The sequence below is a fragment of the Salvelinus alpinus genome, chromosome 31, assembly GCF_045679555.1.
Source record: "Salvelinus alpinus chromosome 31, SLU_Salpinus.1, whole genome shotgun sequence".
Lineage (NCBI taxonomy): Eukaryota > Metazoa > Chordata > Actinopteri > Salmoniformes > Salmonidae > Salvelinus > Salvelinus alpinus.
In genome coordinates, this window is record NC_092116.1 from 34,041,101 (window position 1) to 34,064,805 (window position 23,705).

The 23,705-nt window shown below is 44.4% G+C and overlaps 1 protein-coding gene across 1 annotated transcript; it reads left to right on the plus strand.

The window, feature by feature from the left end:
* The first annotated feature begins 14,928 nt into the window (after nt 1–14,928).
* On the plus strand, nt 14,929–19,949 carry LOC139561525 (endonuclease domain-containing 1 protein-like). The gene is made up of 2 exons (XM_071378719.1): nt 14,929–16,080; nt 16,770–19,949. Exons 1-2 carry the CDS (start codon nt 15,751–15,753, stop codon nt 17,331–17,333), a joined length of 894 nt encoding a protein of 297 aa, XP_071234820.1. The 5' UTR covers nt 14,929–15,750; the 3' UTR covers nt 17,334–19,949.
* The last annotated feature ends 3,756 nt before the right edge of the window (nt 19,950–23,705 follow it).

Consider the following 23,705-nt stretch of genomic DNA (forward strand, 5'->3'; position numbering starts at 1 on the left):
TATCCCGGATAAGAGGTAAAACGATATCATAAAATAAAACACGTCAACTAAAAAAAGCATCATACGTCTTCAATCCCAGTCCAGTCCAAAATACATCCCTACACCGGCTCAGGGGCCTGTGATGGGGCTACATTCACCGACAGGATTTCTTGCACCGAGGAAATCAGGAAGACCCCCAAAAACGTTCAGCTGCATTCACAATGATTCCAATGTTCTTAGACTTCTTCTCTGCTTGTGTTGTACAGTTTATAACCATTGTATTATTTATGCCATTTCCCACCTGGACAAAATGAACACCTGTGTGATAATGCTGTTTGTTGACTACAGCTCGGCGTTCAACTCCATAGGGCCCTCAAAGATCATCAATAAGCTTAGGACCCTGGGACTAAACACCTCCCACCGCAACTGGATCCTGGACTTCCCGACGGGCTGCCCCCTGGTGGTAAGGGTAGGTAACAACACATCCGCCACGCTGATCCTCAACACGGGGCGCCTCAGGGGTGTGTGCTCAGTCACCTCCTGTTCACTCATGACTGCATGGCCAGGCACGACTCCAACCCCATCATTACGTTTGCAGACGACACAACAGTGGTAGGCCTGATCACCGTCAAAGATGAGACAGCCTATAGGGAGGAGGTCAGAGACCTGGCAACGATGAGACAGCCTATAGGGAGGAGGTCAGAGACCTGACAACGATGAGACAGCCTATAGGGAGGAGGTCAGAGACCTGACAACGACGAGACAGCCTATAGGGAGGAGGTCAGAGACCTGGCCGGGTGGTGCCAGGACAACAACCTCTCCCCCAACATGATCAAGACAAAGGAGATGATTGTGGACTACAGGAAAAGGAGGACCGAGCACGCCCCCATTCTCATCGACAGGGCTGTAGTGGAGCAGGTTGAGAGCTTCAAGTTCCTTGATGTTTACATCACCAACAAACTATCATGGTCCAACCACACCAAGACAGTCGTGAAGAGGGCAAGACAAAGCCTATTCCCCCTCAGGAGACTGAACATATTTGGCGTGGGTCCCCAGGTCCTCAAAATGTTCTACAGCTGCACCATCGAGAGCATCCTGACGGGTTGCATCACTGCCTGGTATGGCAACTGCTTGGCCTCCGACCGGTACGGCCCAAGTTTCCTGCCATCCAGGACCTCTATGCCAGACAGTGTCAGAGGAAGACCCTACAAATTGTCAAAGACTCCAGCCACCCCAGTCATAGACTGTTCGTTCTGCTACCACATGACAAGCGGTACCGGAGCACCAAGTTTAGGTCCAAGAGGCGTCTAAACAGCTTCTACCCCCTAAGCCATAAGACTCCTGAACATCTAATCAAATAGCTACCCAGACTATTTGCATTGTCCCCTTCTATGCTGCTCTTGTAACTTACTGCTCTTTAATTATTTAAATTGAATAAGGGTAAATACATTTCATTTGTGCTTTTGATTTGATAGCCTTCACATGCCCCACAGGGCTCAAACTGTTTGAATCAATGTTGTTTTCTGCGCATTAACTTAGCTAGCCAACGTTGCCATGACATCGCCTAGAAGTGTGATCGGGGATTTCTATTGGACAGTTTCTATACATCGTCATACTTGTTGCGAGATGTCGCCACTAGATGGCGCTGCTGTTCTGTGTATCTGAGTGTGATACTATATAGTACTAGTGAGCCAAGTTAGGCATGACTTACTACGCGCTGAATGGAGCTGTATGCGTACTACAGAGTTATGCGGAAGTAAAGACTAACTAATCAACATTACCTTGCTCTTGTATAGAATAAACACCGTACAAAACACTACTAAACCATCTTTGGAATAACTGACAACTAAAAGAGGGCTTTCAATAATCACTATTTTTAGCTCAAATACATTTGCACCAATGTTGAATTGTCTCATATGGGAATCACTTGGCTACATTTACAAGCCATATGTACAAAACACCAGACTTTCAAATGCTTCATTACAGATATTTTATTCCTTCCAATCAGAAGATTGATTACATTTAGAAAATAAAGTAGGATCTCTATGGTTACAGTGATAAAACAAACAGAACCTGACATAACGATAAGGGGAACAAGGGAAAGCTAGTCAGGGACTAGAACAAGCAACCTATCAGTTACTGTCACAACGTTCTAACCTCTAGACTACCTACAGTATACAGGGGCAATATGCAGCTCAAACAATAACACATTGTCTCACCCCGTCACTGTTTGGGTTAACAGCTGAGGGAAAAGGGCTGGAGAAATGTAAACACTCTCAAATTCATAGACAGAGCTTCTGATGCAATGACTGACAATCCATGATATCAAAATTATAGTTTCAACCATGTTTTGAGGGTATACAATGTTTGTTTACAACTAATACAGCTGTCTACTAAAGCAGGTCAGGTCAGTAGTCTACTAAAGCAGGTCAGGTCAGTAGTCTACTTAAGCAGGTCAGTACAGTAGTCTACTAAAGCAGGTCAGTAGTCTACTAAAGCAGGTCAGGTCAGTAGTCTACTAAAGCAGGTCAGGTCAGTAATCTATTAAAGCAGGTCAGGTCAGGTCAGTAGTCTACTAAAGCAGGTCAGGTCAGGTCAGTAGTCTATTAAAGCAGGTCAGGTCAGGTCAGTAGTCTACTAAAGCAGGTCAGGTCAGTAGTCTACTAAAGCAGGTCAGTACAGTAGTCTACTAAAGCAGGTCAGTAGTCTACTAAAGCAGGTCAGGTCAGTAGTCTACTAAAGCAGGTCAGGTCAGTAGTCTACTAAAGCAGGTCAGGTCAGTAGTCTACTAAAGCAGGTCAGGTCAGTAGTCTACTAAAGCAGGTCAGTACAGTAGTCTACTAAAGCAGGTCAGGTCAGTAGTCTACTAAAGCAGGTCAGAACAGTAGTCTTCTAAAGCAGGTCAGGTCAGTAGTCTACTAAAGCAGGTCAGGTCAGTAGTCTACTACAGCAGGTCAGTACAGTAGTCTACTAAAGCAGGTCAGGTCAGTAGTCTACTACAGCAGGTCAGGTCAGTAGTCTACTAAAGCAGGTCAGGTCAGTAGTCTACTAAAGCAGTTCAGAACAGTAGTCTACTAAAGCAGGTCAGTACAGTAGTCTACTAAAGCAGGTCAGGTCAGTAGTCTACTACAGCAGGTCAGGTCAGTAGTCTACTAAAGCAGGTCAGGTCAGTAGTCTACTAAAGCAGTTCAGAACAGTAGTCTACTACAGCAGGTCAGGTCAGTAGTCTACTAAAGCAGGTCAGGTCAGTAGTCTACTAAAGCAGGTCAGGTCAGTAGTCTACTAAAGCAGGTCAGGTCAGTAGTCTTCTAAAGCAGGTCAGTACAGTAGTCTACTAAAGCAGGTCAGGTCAGTAGTCTACTAAAGCAGGTCAGAACAGTAGTCTTCTAAAGCAGGTCAGTACAGTAGTCTACTAAAGCAGGTCAGGTCAGTAGTCTACTAAAGCAGGTCAGGTCAGTAGTCTACTAAAACAGGTCAGGTCAGTAGTCTACTAAAGCAGGTCAGAACAGTAGTCTTCTAAAGCAGGTCAGGTCAGTAGTCTACTACAGCAGGTCAGGTCAGTAGTCTACTAAAGCAGGTCAGGTCAGTAGTCTACTAAAGCAGGTCAGGTCAGTAGTCTTCTAAACCAGGTCAGGTCATTAGTCTGCTAAAGCATGTCAGGTCAGTAGTCTACTGTGCTAATAGTTCAGAAAGTATTGTCATTAAAAGTGAATGTTGATCACAGCGTGAATCTCAGGTCAGACTAAACCAGGTCCAGTATTACCTGCTTGACCTGATGATGTCACAGGTTCCTGGTGGTTATGTCACTACATCATCATCACCAGCACAGAAACAAATACAACAGGTAGGTAATAACCTTTGACCCCAACAGAGACACAGTCATCATCATAGACACAATGATCACGTACATCCCGATCCTTGAGGAGAAGCGCTCTCGGAATATCACCTTTTGGACACTGATCTGGGGGGTTATGGGTTGGTGGTAGGGTTAGGGGTTAGTGGTAGGGAGTAGGGGGTAGTGGTAGGGTTAGGGGTTAGTGGTAGGGTTAGGGGGTAGTGGTAGGGAGTAGGGGGTAGTGGTAGGGTTAGGGGTTAGTGGTAGGGAGTAGGGGATAGTGGTAGGGTTAGGGGGTAGTGGTAGGGAGTAGGGGGTAGTGGTAGGGTTAGGGGGTAGTGGTAGGGCTAGGGGTTAGTGGTAGGGTTAGGGGGTAGTGGTAGGGAGTAGGGGGTAGTGGTAGGGTTAGGGGTTAGTGGTAGGGTTAGGGGTTAGTGGTAGGGTTAGGGGGTAGTGGTAGGGTTAGGGGTTAGTGGTAGGGTTAGGGGGTAGTGGTAGGGAGTAGGGGGTAGTGGTAGGGGTGGACTGGACACCCCCACCATAATGATGGTTCAGCATGTTATTCAGGCTGTCCACAGGAGATCTGGGACTCTGTTGTTCAGATCGTTGTTGATGTTGTTGAGAACTGCTCCAGTCACCATAGACTGTTGTCTGGTCGTTAGCATCCTTACAGTTCTTCACAAGAGCTTCTCTGACTCTCCATTTTACACCATCTGCCTCGGTTGAAGGATCTTTCCTGTGGGGAACGGCGTTTGTCAGGGTGAACGTGGACTTCTTGGTATCATCATCATGTACTAACATGGGAAAAGGTGACCTCTGTCCATATCCATGTTGTTTTATCGTAGTCTGCAGCCGCAGCCTGGTGGTCGACTCTTACACCTTTATAATCTACCTCCATGTCACGTTGACTCTTACACCTTTATAATCTACCTCCATGTCACGTTGACTCTTACACCTTTATAATCTACCTCCATGTCACGTTGACTCTTACACCTTTATAATCTACCTCCATGTCATGTTGACTCTTACACCTTTATAATCTACCTCCATGTCACGTTGACTCTTACACCTTTATAATCTACCTCCATGTCACGTTGACTCTTACACCTTTATAATCTACCTCCATGTCATGTTGACTCTTACACCTTTATAATCTACCTCCATGTCACGTTGACTCTTACACCTTTATAATCTACCTCCATGTCACGTTGACTCTTACACCTTTATAATCTACCTCCATGTCACGTTGACTCTTACACCTTTATAATCTACCTCCATGTCACGTTGGGCATTTATATCTTCAAGCTGCAGAAACATCAGTCAGACATTAAAACTCTTTTAAAGTTCATACGTTTAACTCACACAAAAAGTCACAATTTCACAATCCAGACTTAAGATGTGTTTCAAAAAGGAGTGTCTATATTTGACAAAGCGGTTTTATGCGCTGACAGAATGGAAGATGATAATTAGGAGTTTTAAAATTATGAGTCCTCAATGTCCGACGCCGAGTCAAGACCGAGACACTCAGATTGTGGTCTCGATACTGGACTCCAAGTACTACAACACTGGCTTGCACTAAACCAGGAAATGCAGTTATCAGGAGAATGTTATTGAATTGTGACTAGAAAAACAAATTTAGTTCACTTCAGAGAGTTTTCACTTATACAAAGTATCAGGAGTCGACTGTCAATCATCACCTACCAAAATATTCAAACAACATCACGAATGAGTAGAATTAGACGAGAATGGATGAGAAACACTCTTGGACAGATGGAAGCAAATGTATCCGACACCAAGATACTCATGATGTGGTCTGGAGACGGAACAGGAGTCCTACAACACTGCTTCATCACAATGTAAGATAAATGTGTTGGATACAAAACAAACCCTGGCATATTATAAAGGAGAACATGTCCAAATTAATGATATGCATGCATATCAAACAGGAATATGTATTAAATGAATACATTATGTGGTAAAACCGTGTTGTGTTTGTGTGCAGAGACAGAACCTCCCTATCAGAAAACACCTTTACTTGGCATCATAAAATAAACATAACATAATTTAGGGTCGGCTCGATCCTTCTTCAGGGCCGCCTCCTCGTATTCGGTTCCGTTCCCCGGGAGCTTCTCGCCCTCCTCTCTTTTCCTCCCCCGCAGCGCTCCATTTAGGCGGCCTGCACGGCTGGTTGGTACTCTCCCCTAATTGCTGCCATCAGCGTCTCCATTCCGGGTACTCCCAGCAGAGGGAGCCAACGTCACGGCACGTACCTCCCCTCTATCACCAACCCCCGGGGCAGGAAAGAACACGTGTACACAGTGCAGTACCCTGGGACAGAAATCACCCACATCTGTATTTTACAATGAGCTTTATGAGTTATAATGAGCGGACAATTCTGCATGATAGAGAACAATGTGTGGATCTACTTCCATCTAACCACAGTGATGCTGCTGATTAAACTCCTAACTAACTCCTGGGAGAGGGTGATGTTCCTGTTGGACCGGAGGTTCCCAACTTCTTTACATCTGTCTGGGTGATGGGGAGGGATGTGCTTCAACCTGAGGAGAACAGAGCAGAAACATAAGGGGGGGAATTAACCTCACTGCTCAAATGTCAGTGTTGGTTCAAGTTGCTGAGAACCTCCAACTACCTTTATTAATGTGCAATGGTTTCGGAAACAGTTTTGCATATTCATAGGCTTGATCAAGTTGTAGTCATTGTATGCAATCAGCTATACACTCGTAGTGGTGGAAAACGGTGTTTCATAAAGTAGGCATATCTTTCCGTTTTTATCCGCCTTCGATATTAAATCGAGTTCTGTAGAAAATTGACGCCTTGCAGCAGAATGTTTTCACGTACGAACCGGTCCACGGGGAATACGAATATAGCCGGCTGCATGCAATGCCTTTGGGTGGTAAGATGAAACAACTATATCTCCATCTGTATTGACTGATCATGTAATAATGTACAAATAACTTGGCTGGCTAACATGCCTAGATTGAACAGAGTACAGCTGGTTAGCTGCATTTCCAACGTTTTCAAATCATATGTGAAATGAACACATCAGTTGCCATCTTTAGTCTCTGAATTATGTTTATAGATTTGCTACATTTGTCATTAACTGACCAGCAAGTTCCTCAATTCAGGGTTAAGAAATGTCTGGGTCTTCACAATTGCCACATTGCTGACTTTAAACTTGGTTAGTTTAGTTCATCTCTTAACAGCTGATATGCAGGAAGAGATCGCCTGCTAGCTAGTTTTTGGATTCGATGCCAACTTAGCTTGGCTAGCGGGCTGATAAAAAGCACTGACTCAACATTTGAATAGAAAATTCACATGAAAGTAATTTGTTGAGCTTTTAAACAATTTGGTGAATAAATACAGGTACATTTCACAAAGTTATTCGCTATGCCTCTGGAACATTTTTCTCCCAACCGGTGACTTTGTCCGCCATTTATTCAGACATTTTTATTTATTATTTCCGCTACCTGTCGCAAGGTGTTATGGGATACCCTCCCCGGCGAAGGAAACATCGACGAGGCCTTCAAAATTAATCAAATAACGACACCTTAAATCAGCAGTTTAATTGGGATTAAAACACGCCAATTCTGACATATTGCCTTGAAATTCTGCCTGTTGTCGATTGGGACACAGTGTGTGACTTGATTTAGGTTTAGTTCAGCCGTCCTGTTGCACTTATCCAACATGACACTACAGGGCAGCGGACATCCACAGAAGTCCCTGTTTTCTCCACCACAGTAAACTAAGTTTTAGGTCAAAAAAAAAAACAGGGAAGGGACAAAATAAGGATGCTTCACGAATTTGCTATAATCTTTTGCGCATTATTTTCCTGTTTAAGGCCAACCGGATGTCTAGCCAGTCTCAACTAGCGATAATCCACCAATGGCAATGCGAGACAGTCGCAAAGAACCGTATCCAACCACGTGTGGTCCAATCATATTCGCCCTTTGACCTTAGCTCCGCCCCAAAAGCAAACGGCGGCCATGACACTTTCCCCTCATCGGATCATTGTTTACATCAAACGGAGAGTTACGGAGGAAGTATCTTTAATAAGGTTGGATGAAATGGATTGTAATCTTATTGCTACATCTGGGAAGTTGTAAGAAGAACGGAAAATCGAATTGAAAACATTATACAGTTCAATTTCTGCAGTCATCTACCTATGATACCCGTAGCATTGGTTTGGTATCGGTAACTACCGGTACAATCAGCGGCCACTTGTCTGTATTTTCAATACTATTTTTACAATCGTAGTTATTTTAATGCATACTATCGCTTATATTCGTGCTTTGTTGTATGGTGTAAGGCGTCTGTGAAGTGTTTACGTGATGCAGGCTACAGTACAGTAACTTTAGCATGCTACTGTACAGTAGTTTATTTTCGGTTCCAGTGTATAACAGTTTTATTCAACATGTATCAGTCATGGATTAGCTTATACATGTATTATGTTATCTAGTTTAATGGCTTAAAAATTGTGATATTTTCTGTTACGTACGTCTCTTGGAGGAGGGAACGCAACACCCTGCTACAACTCAACTCCCCGTGGAGTGAAAAAGGTATGTGATCGTAGGTGCGGGGAAGGACGGCAGGGAAAAATACCGTTTACAGGGAATCTAATTCTTCCTAAACACGTTAAGGTGGGGAAACTGGGCTGGACCGAACCAAAGCAAAGTATAAGTCCCCTCTCCTACCTTACCTGCCTTCCCACAGCTTACCTAACCTTTAGCACCAACTGGCGGCTAACCAAAATACAGGAGGTGACCCGCCCAGGTCTTACCTAGTGTGCATAGACGGATTCAATAGTACGGGTTATGTATGCCCGCAGGCCTCTTGCCTAAACACTCCCACGGTGCCTTCCCCTTCCCCTCTGGGAACAAATGAAACAGAATAATTCAAATTTAGTGAACAATTTCAATAACCCAAAAACACTCAGTCCTATGGCATACACATACCTCTGCAGGAGAGGCTACAAAATACTTTCAACAACTTTTACAGACCAACAGCCAACACAGGAAGCCATTTCCTGAAATACACACAAACCCACAACAACACAGAAACTGTGGAACGTAACATTTGCCTTGCATTTCAATCTACACATGAATATGGTTCTGCAATGTATTCCAATGTTAGGTAGGCTACTCAATTCCCTTGGCATTCTGCAAGCATGAATACTTTACAATAATGGAAGATATGCATTGTGTTAATCTTACTATTTGTCCATGTATTGAATGCTACACAACTTTCTATAAATGCAGTGTGGACTTTTTACAGATGAAACCCCTTCCATTATGACACTCCTTCCTGTATCTATCATAAAGGCCTATGCATTCTTTGTCCTTTAGTTACACAACTAAATCTAGTATCTGTCACTTACCTTTCATGCTGTAGATCTGCTGTCATGGTGCTGAGAATGCTTAGTACTGTATCTGTCACTTATGTATTCTCTGTATGTATTAGGTATGAACCCTTGGACGTACAGGTACCTCCAGCGCTCCCTCCTGCCTCACATTCGGCCCCTGTCCCTGGTGATCTACCTCAGGCCCCCTTGTATCCACCCCAGTCTTCTGAACTTGCCCCAGTGGGGTGAAGACCAGAAGAGGGTGATGTCCTTCCTGCCTCTCTCTCTCTCTCCCTTAAATGCAGCTGGTGATTCCAGAGAGCCGGCGGGCATCTGTCAACAAGAAGCAGCAGTGGATTGACCAGACGCTGTTTACCAGGAGCCTCCTACAGAGCTCACAGTTCATCACTGTCCTTTCCCTGGTGGGGTGAAGACCAGAAGAGGGTGATGTCCTTCCTGTCTCCAAGGCCTGCCTCAGAGTGTGCTGGGGTGAGTTTTTACATAATAAATGAGAAGCTCAGAAATGGTAATTTAATATTTTCTTCTCTCATGATCTATTAATACCTCAGGATGCCACTGGGTAAACATTATCTAACTGATTAACTTTTCTGTGATGATATGTGGAAGAAGATGTGTCTGAAGTAAACAGAGGAACTGGTCTAGAGTTAGTCCTGTCTGGTATAATTAGTGGTCAAGACTGGACAAGGAGGGTTGGATAAACTCCTCTCTATGTGGAACAGGTGTATATATATATATTATATAGTTTTGAGGCCCTGAAGTAAATATACTTGCTGCTTCTCTTTTTGTTAAATTATTGACCTGTGGAACATTCACCTACTGGGTCAATTGTAACATTTAATATCCGTCACTCGGTTGAATTGTAAATGACTGGTACGTCCTAGGAACATACTTAGTGTGTAATGGTAGCTGAGATATGTTGTTTGTATAAAAATATTATTAATCTAACTGAAATAATATTTTCATAATAAACTAAAGTCTAAAAGTGTTAGTCTGTTCCCCAGTCTCCTCTACTCTTACTGAGAAAAGGCCTCAACTGAAGAATCTACAGCTGCTGAGTCTGAGGTGTTAAACAGTCCAGTGCTGCTCTGACCACAGTGTTGTTAGGAACCACATTTTCTAACTCTACATACACAGCCTTGTGTCAACTCTTACTGTGAACTACTTCAGTTACTGGAAATAAACTCAGCAGTGGTCAGACCACAATACATCAACATAAACAACACCAATAAATGAAACCATTATTAATATCTTCTGGTTTCCAGTAATGAGAACTGAGTTCTGGTTAGTGAAGTCTCCACCCTCACAAAGTTACAAGTTAACAGAGGATAGAGGGGGGGGGGGGGGGGGGGGGTGCTGAGTTAAGTGTTAAACCTTGTGGGATATTAATGAATGTGATCTCAGCAACCATAATTCCAGAACAATCCCACTGTTGTAGTAGTGTGTTATACATGTAACCTTTTCTACCTGCAGATCAGTAATGAAGGAATAAAAAGGAGAGAGAGAAGGTGGAAGAGAGAGACGTGGAGCGATAAGGGGGAGAGAGGAGTTGAGGGAGAGAGATGGATGATAGATAAGGGGGAGAAAGGAGTTGAGGGAGAGAGATGGATGATAGATTTGAGGGAGAGAGACGGATAATATACAGGGGCTAGAGAGGAGTGGGAGAAGGGGGGAAGAGGGAGAGAGGGACGGAGACATGGTTCTGAGACAGCTGTATTCTTAAAAAACCTATAGATTTATCAGTAACTGAAATGACCGTCAAAATATTATTGTCAGGAAATACAATTCTTCAGGAAAGGCAATATGAACTAGAACTGGTGTGACAAATCACATGTAAACCTGCTGTCGTCCTACTTCCTGGGACTGGTGTGACAAATCAAATGTAAACCTACTGTAGGTCTACTTCCTGGAACTGGTGTGACAAATCACATGTAAACCTACTGTAGGTCTACTTCCTGGAACTGGTGTGACAAATCACATGTAAACCTACTGTAGGTCTACTTCCTGGAACTGGTGTGACAAATCACATGTAAACCTACTGTAGGTCTACTTCCTGGAACTGGTGTGATCAGACCTCCAGGCCTTTTAACAAGAACCATCACAGACGTGTTTGAGGAATTTAAAATAGGTCCTAACTCTGTCATTGTAAAAGTATTTTCCCCGTCACCATTTCTCCGACCCCATGCCCCCCTATTATACAACAGAAATGTGTATTTTTACTACCACAGTACCCTCTGATATATGTATTTATACTACCACAGTACCCTCTGATATGTGTATTTATACTACCACAGTACCCTCTGATATGTGTATTTATACTACCACAGTACCCTCTGATATGTGTCTTTATACTACCACAGTACCCTCTGATATGTGTCTTTATACTACCACAGTACCCTCTGATATGTGTCTTTATACTACCAAAGTACCCTCTGATATGTGTATTTATACTACCACAGTACCCAACACTCTGATATATGTATTTATACTACCACAGTACCCTCTGATATGTGTATTTATACTACCACAGTACCCAACCCTCTGATGTGTGTATTTATACTACCACAGTACCCTCTGATATGTGTATTTATACTACCACAGTACCCTCTGATATGTGTATTTATACTACCACAGTACCCTCTGATATGTGTATTTATAATACCACAGTACCCTCTGATATGTGTATTTATACTACCACAGTACCCTCTGATATGTGTATTTATACTACCACAGTACTCAACCCTCTGATATGTGTATTTATACTACCACAGTACCCTCTGATATGTGTATTTATACTACCACAGTACCCAACCCTCTGATATGTGTATTTATACTACCACAGTACCCTCTGATATGTGTATTTATATTACCACAGTACCCTCTGATATGTGTATTTATATTACCACAGTACCCTCTGATATGTGTATTTATACTACCACAGTACCCAACATTCTGATATGTGTATTTATACTACCACAGTACCCTCTGATATGTGTATTTATACTACCACAGTACCCTCTGATATGTGTATTTATACTACCACAGTACCCTCTGATATGTGTATTTATACTACCACAGTACCCTCTGATATGTGTATTTATACTACCACAGTACCCTCTGATATGTGTATTTATACTACCACAGTACCCTCTGATATGTGTATTTATACTACCACAGTACCCTCTGATATGTGTATTTATATTACCACAGTACCCTCTGATATGTGTATTTATATTACCACAGTACCCTCTGATATGTGTATTTATACTACCACAGTACCCAACATTCTGATATGTGTATTTATACTACCACAGTACCCTCTGATATGTGTATTTATACTACCACAGTACCCTCTGATATGTGTATTTATACTACCACAGTACCCTCTGATATGTGTATTTATACCACCACAGTACCCTCTGATATGTGTATTTATACCACCACAGTACCCTCTGATATGTGTATTTATACTACCACAGTACCCTCTGATATGTTTATTTATACTACCACACAACCCTCTGATATGTGTATTTATACTACCACAGTACCCAACCCTCTGATATGTGTATTTATACTACCACAGTACCCTCTGATATGTGTATTTATACTACCACAGTACCCTCTGATATGTGTATTTATACTACCACAGTACCCTCTGATATGTGTATTTATACTACCACAGTACCCTCTGATATGTGTATTTATACTACCACAGTACCCTCTGATATGTGTATTTATACTACCACAGTACCCTCTGATATGTGTATTTATACTACCACAGTACCCTCTGATATGTGTATTTATACTACCACAGTACCCTCTGATATGTGTATTTATACTACCACAGTAGCCTCTGATATGTGTATTTATACTTCCACATTACCCTCTGATGTGTGTATTTATACTACCACAGTACCCTCTGATATGTGTATTTATACTACCACAGTACCCAACCCTCTGATATGTGTATTTATACTACCACAGTACCCTCTGATATGTGTATTTATACTACCACAGTACCCTCTGATATGTGTATTTATGTTACCACAGTACCCTCTGATATGTGTATTTATACTACCACAGTACCCTCTGATATGTGTATTTATACTACCACAGTACCCTCTGATATGTGTATTTATACTACCACAGTACCCAACCCTCTGATATGTGTATTTATACTACCACAGTAGCTTCTGATATGTGTATTTATACTACCACAGTACCCTCTGATGTGTGTATTTATACTACCACAGTACCCTCTGATATGTGTATTTATATTACCACAGTACCCTCTGATATGTGTATTTATATTACCACAGTACCCTCTGATATGTGTATTTATACTACCACAGTACCCTCTGATATGTGTATTTATATTACCACAGTACCCTCTGATATGTGTATTTATACTACCACAGTACCCAACCCTCTGATATGTGTATTTATACTACCATAGTACCCTCTGATATGTGTATTTATACTACCACAGTACCCTCTGATGTGTGTATTTATACTACCACAGTACCCAACCCTCTGATATGTGTATTTATACTACCAAAGTACCCAACCCTCTGATATGTGTATTTATACTACCACAGTACCCTCTGATATGTGTATTTATACTACCACAGTACCCTCTGATATGTGTATTTATACTACCACAGTACCCAACCCTCTGATATGTGTATTTATACTACCACAGTACCCTCTGATATGTGTATTTATACTACCACAGTACACATGAAGTAAAACTGTGTGACCTGCTTCAGCTGTTTAACATTTGTATGTAGGTGAAGAAGTTAAAAATGTTTTACTTAAGCGAAGCAGTTACTTTAAATATTATCCATGAAGGTAGGGTAGACTGGGGTTACAAAGTAACACAGGGTCAGTTGTAACAGATAAATAAGTCCAATTAGAAACCAGGTAGAAAGCTCTTATTCAATGTGATAATGGTTGGTTAGTGTCTCTACATGACCAAGAGGTTTTGTTTAAATCCATTGATGATTTTTAGTTTTATTGAAGAAGAAAAATGGTTTTGAGGACCTAGTAAATATACTTGCCTCCTCTCTTTTTGTTAAATTATTGACCTGTGGAACATTCACCTACTGGGTCAATCAATAATATTTTCATAATAAACTAAAGTCTAAAAGTGTTAGTCTGTTCCCCAGTCTCCTCTACTCTTACTGAGAAAAGGCCTCAACTGAAGAATCTACAGCTGCTGAGTCTGAGGTGTTAAACAGTCCAGTGCTGCTCTGACCACAGTGTTGTTAGGAACCACATGTTCTAACTCTACATACACAGCCTTGTGTCAACTCTTACTGTGAACTACTTCAGTTACTGGAAATAAACTCAGCAGTGGTCAGACCACAATACATCAACATAAACAACACCAACAAATGAAACCATTAATAATATCTGGTTTCACCAAGTTAGACACATTTTCCTCCATTTCATTCAGTTGGACACATCTTCCTCCGTTTCATTCAGTTGGACACATCTTCCTCCGTTTCATTCAGTTGGACACATCTTCCTCCGTTTCATTCAGTTGGACACATCTTCCTCCGTTTCATTCAGTTGGACACATCTTCCTCCGTTTCATTCAGTTGGACACATCTTCCTCCGTTTCATTCAGTTGGACACGTCTTCCTCTGTTTCATTCAGTTGGACACGTCTTCCTCTGTTTCATTCAGTTGGACACATCTTCCTCCGTTTCATTCAGTTGGACACATCTTCCTCCGTTTCATTCAGTTGGACACATCTTCCTCCGTTTCATTCAGTTGGACACATCTTCCTCCGTTTCATTCAGTTGGACACATCTTCCTCCGTTTCATTCAGTTGGACACGTCTTCCTCTGTTTCATTCAGTTGGACACATCTTCCTCCGTTTCATTCAGTTGGACACTTCTTCCTCCGTTTCATTCAGTTGGACACATCTTCCTCCGTTTCATTCAGTTGGACACATCTTCCTCCGTTTCATTCAGTTGAATACATATCTGTAATGTATGTTAATTATTTGAGACCTCATACTAAATATGTTGACTTGCTGGTCAAGGGAAATGCAAGTGTTACTTCTTTTAGTTGCTGATTCAGAGACGCTAAGCCTTGTGGGATATTAATGAATGTGAACTCAGCAACCGTAATTCCAGAACATTCCCACTGTTGTAATAGTGTGATGTGTATCTTCTGACAGACTCTATGCTGAGTAAAGTCATGTTTTTATCCTAAAACGTTGTTCTACCAGAACCAAAGTGTGGATGCAGTCACTATTTAGAGCAGTCTAATCTCATTAACCCAGAACTATAGTCTTGTGTGATTAAGTTCTGGGTCCATACGTGTTAGAAACTACAGTAGATGAGTCACATGTTATTTGTTACAGCAGTTTCCAGGGAAACAAACAGAGGCGTTTATGCAAATCAACCCTTTATGTCTTGATATCTGAAGGAGGAGTCTCTGTAATAACTATTTAAATCAGTCTGTCCTGACTCAGCTCAGCAGTCTCCAGTCTACCAACTGGTCTCTGTAACTTCATCTTTGTCTCTGTGGTGTACAGTCTTCAGGTGATGATGGGGGTATTGAATCATCTCTCTACTCTCCTCCTTCTCTCTCTCCTTCCTCCTGCTCTCTCTCATGTAGTGGAGAAGTTCAGTGATGTTCCACAGTGCAAGAGTTTCTTCCTGAAGGGAACAACTCCAAATCTCCCAGGTATTTTGGTTGGTGGGAAAGTCCAGGACCAGAACCGCTACAAGCCGATCTGCCAGTTGTTTAACAACATCTACAGGTTTGCAACTCTCTACGATACGACCAACAGGATCCCTGTGTTCTCAGCCTACACCTTCACTGGTCCTCCTACGGGCCCCAGACCAAATCAACCCTGGATGATAGAGCCCCAGGTAGGACTAATGTTTGTCATGTAACATAACGTGTATTTGTTTACTGGTATATATCACAGACAGTTATGTTACCTAGTCAGTCCTGGATGATGGAGCCTCAGGTAGTTCTAATCTCTATTCATTCAACAGTGTATTTGTTTACTGCTATAGACATACAGTATCTTTCATGTTGCAACCACTTTCAGCTTAGATTGTTCAAATGTGACTTTTTTTTATGAGTTAATGTATGAGCTTGTTAAAGAGTGTTAATGTCTAAACTAGTTAAAGAGTTTTAATGTCTAAACTAGTTGAGTGTTAATGTCTAAACTATTTAAAGAGTGTTAATGTCTAAACTAGTTGAGTTTTAATGTCTAAACTAGTTAAAGAGTTGTAATGTCTAAACTAGTTGAGTTGTAATGTCTAAACTAGTTAAAGAGTTGTAATGTCTAAACTAGTTAAAGAGTTGTAATGTCTAAACTAGTTGAGTTTTAATGTCTAAACTAGTTGAGTTTTAATGTCTAAACTAGTTGAGTTTTAATGTCTAAACTAGTTAAAGAGTTGTAATGTCTAAACTAGTTGAGTTTTAATGTCTAAACTAGTTAAATAGTTTTAATGTCTAAACTAGTTGAGTTGTAATGTCTAAACTAGTTAAAGAGTTGTAATGTCTAAACTAGTTAAAGAGTTGTAATGTCTGACTGATGTTTTTGCAGCTCGAAGATGAAATGGAGGTGGAAAATTACAACATCACACACCAGGCTGCTGACGCAGACTACATAAATAACAAGGTTCTGGACAGAGGTCAACTATTCCCAAATTCCCAAGCACCTGATGATACTACCAAGAGGTCCACTTTCACCCTGACAAACACCGTTCCCCAGGACCGCACCTTCAACAAGGGCAGCTGGAAGACAATGGAGCGCAACGTCAAAACTACTCTTGAGACGGACTGTATTAATATCAATGGAAATATAGAAGCCTATGTGGTGACTGGAGCGGTTCCCAGTAAGAGCAACACACTGAAGGAACGAGTGAACATCCCGGATCTCCTGTGGACAGCCTTCTGCTGTAAAAACAACCGGGGACAGTGGGTGGCCGGAGCACACTGGGGGAGGAACAAAAATGAAACGACAGTGAACCCAGTAACCTTGGAAGCACTCGAAAAGTTGTTGAACAAAAGGGGTCATGTCCAGGTGTTCCCAAAGGATTGTCCAAGACGTCATGAACTACCCCCTAACCCCTACTCCCTACCACTAACCCCTACTCCCTACCACTAACCCCTACTCCCTACCACTACCCCCTACTCCCTACCCCTAACCCCTACTCCCTACCACTAACCCCTACTCCCTACCACTAACCCCTACTCCCTACCACTAACCCCTACTCCCTACCACTACCCCCTACTCCCTACCCCCTACTCCCTACCACTAACCCCTACTCCCTACCACTAACCCCTACTCTCTACCACTAACCCCTAACCCTACCACTAACCCCTACTCCCTACCACTACCCCCTACTCCCTACCACTAACCCCTACTCCCTACCACTAACCCCTAACCCTACCACTAACCCCTAACCCTACCACTAACCCCTAACCCTACCACTAACCCTACCACTACCCCCTAACCCTACCACTAACCCCTACTCCCTACCACTAACCCCTAACCCTACCACTAACCCCTACCCCCTAACCCTACCACTACCCCCTAACCCCTACTCCCTACCACTAACCCCTAACCCTACCACTAACCCCTACCCCCTAACCCTACCCCCTAACCCTACCCCCTAACCCTACCACTACCCCCTAACCCTACCACTAACCCCTACTCCCTACCACTAACCCCTACTCCCTACCACTACCCCTACTCCCTACCACTAACCCCTAACCCTACCACTACCCCCTAACCCTACCACTACCCCCTAACCCTACCACTACACCCTAACCCTACCACTAACCCCTAACCCTACCACTACCCCCTAACCCTACCACTACCCCCTAACCCTACCACTAACCCCTAACCCTACCACTACCCCCTACTCCCTACCACTAACCCCTAACCCTACCACTAACCCCTAACCCTACCACTAACCCCTACTCCCTAACCCTACCACTACCCCCTAACCCTACCACTAACCCCTAACCCTACCACTAACCCCTACCCCTACCACTAACCCCTACTCCCTACCACTAACCCCTAACCCTACCACTACCCCCTACTCCCTACCACTAACCCTACCACTAACCCCTAACCTTACCACTACCCCCTAACCCTACCACTACCCCCTACCACTAACCCCTAACCCTACCACTAACCCCTAACCCTACCACTAACCCCTAACCCTACCACTAACCCCTACTCCCTACCACTAACCCCTAACCCTACCCCTAACCCTACCACTAACCCCTACTCCCTACCACTAACCCCTAACCCTACCACTAACCCCTACCCCCTAACCCTACCCCCTAACCCTACCCCCTAACCCTACCACTAACCCATAACCCTACCACTAACCCCTACTCCCTACCACTAACCCTACCACTACCCCCTAACCCTACCACTACCCCCTACTCCCTACCACTAACCCCTAACCCTACCACTAACCCCTAACCCCCCAGATCAGTGTCCAAAAGGTGATATTCCGAGAGCGCTTCTCGTCAAGGATCGGGATGTACGTGATCATTGTGTCTATGATGATGACTGTGTCTCTGTTGGGGTCAAAGGTTATTACCTACCTGTTGTATTTGTTTCTGTGCTGGTGATGATGATGTAGTGACATAACCACCGGGAACCTGTGACATCATCAGGTCAAGCAGGTAATAATGGACCTGGTTTAGTCTGACCTGAGTTTCACGCTGTGATCAACATTCACTATTAATGACAATACTTTCTGAACTATCAGCACAGTAGACTACTGTACTACCCTGTTTAATGTAGACTACTGTCCTACCCTGTTTAATGTAGACTACTGAACTACCCTGTTTAATGTAGACTACTGACCTGACCTGCTTTAGTAGACTACTGACCTGACCTGCTTTAGTAGACTACTGTACTACCCTGTTTAATGTAGACTACCTGACCTGCTTTAGTAGACTACTGACCTGACCTGCTTTAGTAGACTACTGACCTGCTTTAGTAGACTACTGACCTGACCTGCTTTAGTAGACTACTGACCTGCTTTAGTAGACGCCTGACCTGACCTGCTTTAGTAAACTACTGACCTGACCTGCTTTAGTAGACTACTGACCTGACCTGCTGTAGTAGACTACTGACCTGACCTGCTGTAGTAGACTACTGACCTGACCTGCTTTAGTAGACTACTGACCTGACCTGCTTTAGTAGACTACTGACCTGACCTGCTTTAGTAGACTACTGACCTGACCTGCTTTAGTAGACTACTGACCTGCTTTAGTAGACTACTGTACTGACCTGCTTTAGTAGATTACTGACCTGCTTTAGTAGACTACTGACCTGACCTGCTTTAGTAGACTACTGTACTACCCTGTTTAATGTAGACTACTGTACTACCCGGTTTAATGTAGACTACTGTACTACCCTGTTTAATGTAGACTACTGTACTACCCTGTTTAATGTAGACTACTGTACTACCCTGTTTAATGTAGACTACTGTACTACCCTGTTTAATGTAGACTACTGTACCACCCTGTTTAATGTAGACTACTGTACTACCCTGTTTAATGTAGACTACTGTACTACCCTGTTTAATGTAGACTACTGTACTACCCTGTTTAATGTAGACTACTGTACTACCCTGTTTAATGTAGACTACTGTACTACCCTGTTTAATGTAGACTACTGTACTACCCTGTTTAATGTAGACTACTGTACTACCCTGTTTAATGTATTTGGGGATTTTTAAATGAATTTACTCTGTATGGTATTAAGTCTATTTCTCTTGTTAAAGGGGCAATCTGTGATTGTTGTATCCATTTGGACTTTTAAATTAATGATATGTACCCATTGATTCTTAAAGATATAACCGAGTAGCTGATTTGGTTTTGAGTGTTGAGATTAGATTAGATTTGACCTGATCTGAAATTCAAGCTTGTCACGATCGTGTGGAGGAGAGACGGACCAAAACGCAGCACGTGGAAAATAAGCCATCTTCCTTTTATTATTGAAGAAGGCAAAACGAAACAAAACACTTACAAACTAACAAAACAACAAACGACCGTGAAGCTACAAAACGTAGTGCACACATACAGGCTACTAACGTTTAGACATAGACACAGCTAGACAACTATACTAAACATAAACCCAACTACTCTAAATAAACCCCCTAAACCTTACAATCACCCTGGACACTACAAAACCCACATAAATACCCATGTCACACCCTGACCTAACTAAAATAAAAAATAAAACAAAGAATACTAAGGCCAGGGCGTGACATAGCCCCCCCCTTAAGGTGCGAACTCCGGGCGCACCAGCACAAAGTCTAGGGGAGGGTCTGGGTGGGCATCTGACCACGGTGGTGGCTCAGGCTCAGGGCGAGGTCCCCACCCCACCATAGTCAATCCCAGCTTATATCTCCCCCTACAAATGACCACCCTCATATTACCCCCACTTAATCTTTTGGGTAACCTCGACACAAGGGGCAGCACCGGGATAGAGGAATAGCTCAGGACAGAGGGATAGCTCAGGACAGAGAGGTAGGTCAGGATAGAGAGATAGCTCAGGATAGAGAGGTAGCTCAGGATAGAGGGGCAACTCCGGACTGAAAGGCAGCTCCGTACAGAGAGACAGCTCTGGACTGAGGGGCAGTTCTGGATAAATAGCCGCTCTGGGCTGAGGGACAGCTCATGACTGGCTGACGGCTCTGGACGCTCATGGCTGGCTGACGGCTCTGGACGCTCATGGCTGGCTGACGGCTCTGGACGCTCATGGCTCACTGACGGCTCTGGCAGATCCTGTCTGGTTGGCGGCTCTGGCAGATCCTGTCTGGTTGGCGGCTCTGGCAGATCCTGTCTGGTTGGCGGCTCTGGCAGATCCTGTCTGGTTGGCGGCTCTGGCAGATCCTGTCTGGTTGGCGGCTCTGGCAGATCCTGTCTGGTTGGCGGCTCTGGCAGATCCTGTCTGGTTGGCGGCTCTGGCAGATCCTGACTGACGAATGGCTCTAGCGGCTCCTGACTGACTATCGGCTCTGACGGCTCGGGACAGACGGGCGGCTCTAATGGCTCGGGACAGACGGATGGCTCAGACGGCACTGGGCAGACGGATGGCTCAGACGGCGCTGGGGAGACGGATGGCTCAGACGGCGCTGGGGAGACGGATGGCTCAGACGGCGCTGGGGAGACGGATGGCTCAGATGACGCTGGGGAGACGGATGGCTCAGACGACGCTGGGGAGACGGATGGCTCAGATGGCGCTGAGGAGACGGATGGCTCAGACTGATCCTGTCTGGCGGAATGCTTTAGCGGCTCCTGTCTGGCGGAAGGCTCTAGCGGCTCCTGTCTGGCGGAAGGCTCTGTAGGCTCATGGCAGACGGGCGGCTTTGCAGGCTCATGGCAGACGGGCGGCTTTGAAGGCTCAATACAGACGGGCAGTTCAGTCACCGTTGGGCAGACGGCAGACTCTGGCCGGCTGAGACGCACTGTAAGCCTGGTGCGTGGTGCCGGAACTGGAGGTACCGGGCTAAGGACACGCACCTTCAGGCTAGTGCGGGGAACAACAACAGGGCACACTGAGTTCTCAAAGCGTACTATATGCCTGGTGCGTGGTACCGGACTGAGGGCACGCACCTCAGGACGAGTGCGGGGAGACATAACAGTGTGTACAGGACTCAGGAGACGCACAGGTGGCTTAGTGCGTGGTGCCGGAACTGGAGGCACTGGGCTGGAGACACGCACCATAGGGAGAGTGCGTGGAGGAGGAACAGGGCTCTGAAAACGCACTGGAAGCCTGGTGCGTGGTGTAGGCACTGGTGGTACTAGGCTGGGGCGGGGAGGTGGCGCCGGAAATACCGGACCGTGCAGGCGTACTGGCTCCCTTGAGCACCGAGCCTGCCCAACCTTACCTGGTTGAATGCTCCCCGTCGCCCGACCAGTGCGGGGAGGTGGAATAACCCGCACCGGGCTATGTAGGCGAACCGGGGACACCATGCGTAAGGCTGGTGCCATGTAAGCCGGCCCAAGGAGACGTACTGGTGGCCAGATATGTAGGGCCGGCTTCATGACATTTGGCTCAATGCCCAATCTAGCCCTACCAGTGCGGGGAGGTGGAATAACCCGCACTGGGCTATGCACCCGTACAGGAGACACCGTGCGCTCTACTGCGTAACACGGCGTCTGCCCGTACTCCCGCTCTCCACGGTTAGCCTGGGAAGTGGGCGCAGGTCTCCTAGCTGCCCTTGGCCCACTACCTCTTAGCCCCCCCCCAAGACATTTTTGGGTAGTACTCACGGGCTTTTCAGGCTTCCAGCCACGTCTCCTTGCTGCCTCCTCATATCTCCGCCTCTCTGCCTTCGCTGCCTCCAGCTCAGCTTTGGGGCGGTTATATTCTCCTGGTATTTCTCGGTCCAGAATTTCCTCCCAATTCCAATAGTCCAGTGTAGGTGGGTCCTGTTGTTGTTGAACACGCTGCTTGATCCGATGTTGGTGGGGAATTCTGTCACGATGGTGTGGAGGAGAGACGGACCAAAACGCAGCACGTGGAAAATAAGCCATCTTCCTTTTATTATTGAAGAAGGCAAAACGAAACAAAACACTTACAAACTAACAAAACAACAAACGACCGTGAAGCTACAAAACGTAGTGCACACATACAGGCTACTAACGTTTAGACATAGACACAGCTAGACAACTATACTAAACATAAACCCAACTACTCTAAATAAACCCCCTAAACCTTACAATCACCCTGGACACTACAAAACCCACATAAATACCCATGTCACACCCTGACCTAACTAAAATAAAAAATAAAACAAAGAATACTAAGGCCAGGGCGTGACAAAGCTGTGATCGACATCATACGTGATAATTCAATAACATATATCATGTTAATCTCAGGATCAACTTCACACAAAATGTATTTTGAAACAAATATCTAAAATAATTACTGCTTAGCCTAGACTCACTTTGCGTATGATTACAATGTTATTTTAGAATGTATATTTCATCCTTCTTATTAAAAATAAGTAAATAACATTTGAATGTGTTGTGAAAGAGAATAGACCTTCTGTCAGCAGCAGGTAGGTGACATTAACCTGCTACCCTGGTAGTGAGGATCAGCTCTGTCAGCAGCAGGTAGTGGACATTAACCTGCTACCCTGGTAGTGAGGATCATCTCTGTCAGCAGCAGGTAGTGGACATTAACCTGCTACCCTGGTAGTGAGGATCAGCTCTGTCAGCAGCAGGTAGTGGACATTAACCTGCTACCCTGGTAGTGAGGATCAGCTCTGTCAGCAGCAGGTAGTGGACATTAACCTGCTACCCTGGTAGTGAGGATCAGCTCTGTCAGCAGCAGGTAGTGGACATTAACCTGCTACCCTGGTAGTGAGGATCAGCTCTGTCAGCAGCAGGTAGTGGACATTAACCTGCTACCCTGGTTGTGAGGATCAGCTCTGTCAGCAGCAGGTAGTGGACATTAACCTGCTACCCTGGTAGTGAGGATCAGCTCTGTCAGCAG

Bases quoted from the DNA above. Each gene is read 5' to 3' on its own strand.
- LOC139561525 (XM_071378719.1), top strand. From the start codon at position 15,751: ATGATGGGGGTATTGAATCATCTCTCTACTCTCCTCCTTCTCTCTCTC. The intron at 16,081-16,769 runs GTAGGACTAATG...ATGTTTTTGCAG, and splicing joins CCTGGATGATAGAGCCCCAG to CTCGAAGATGAAATGGAGGT.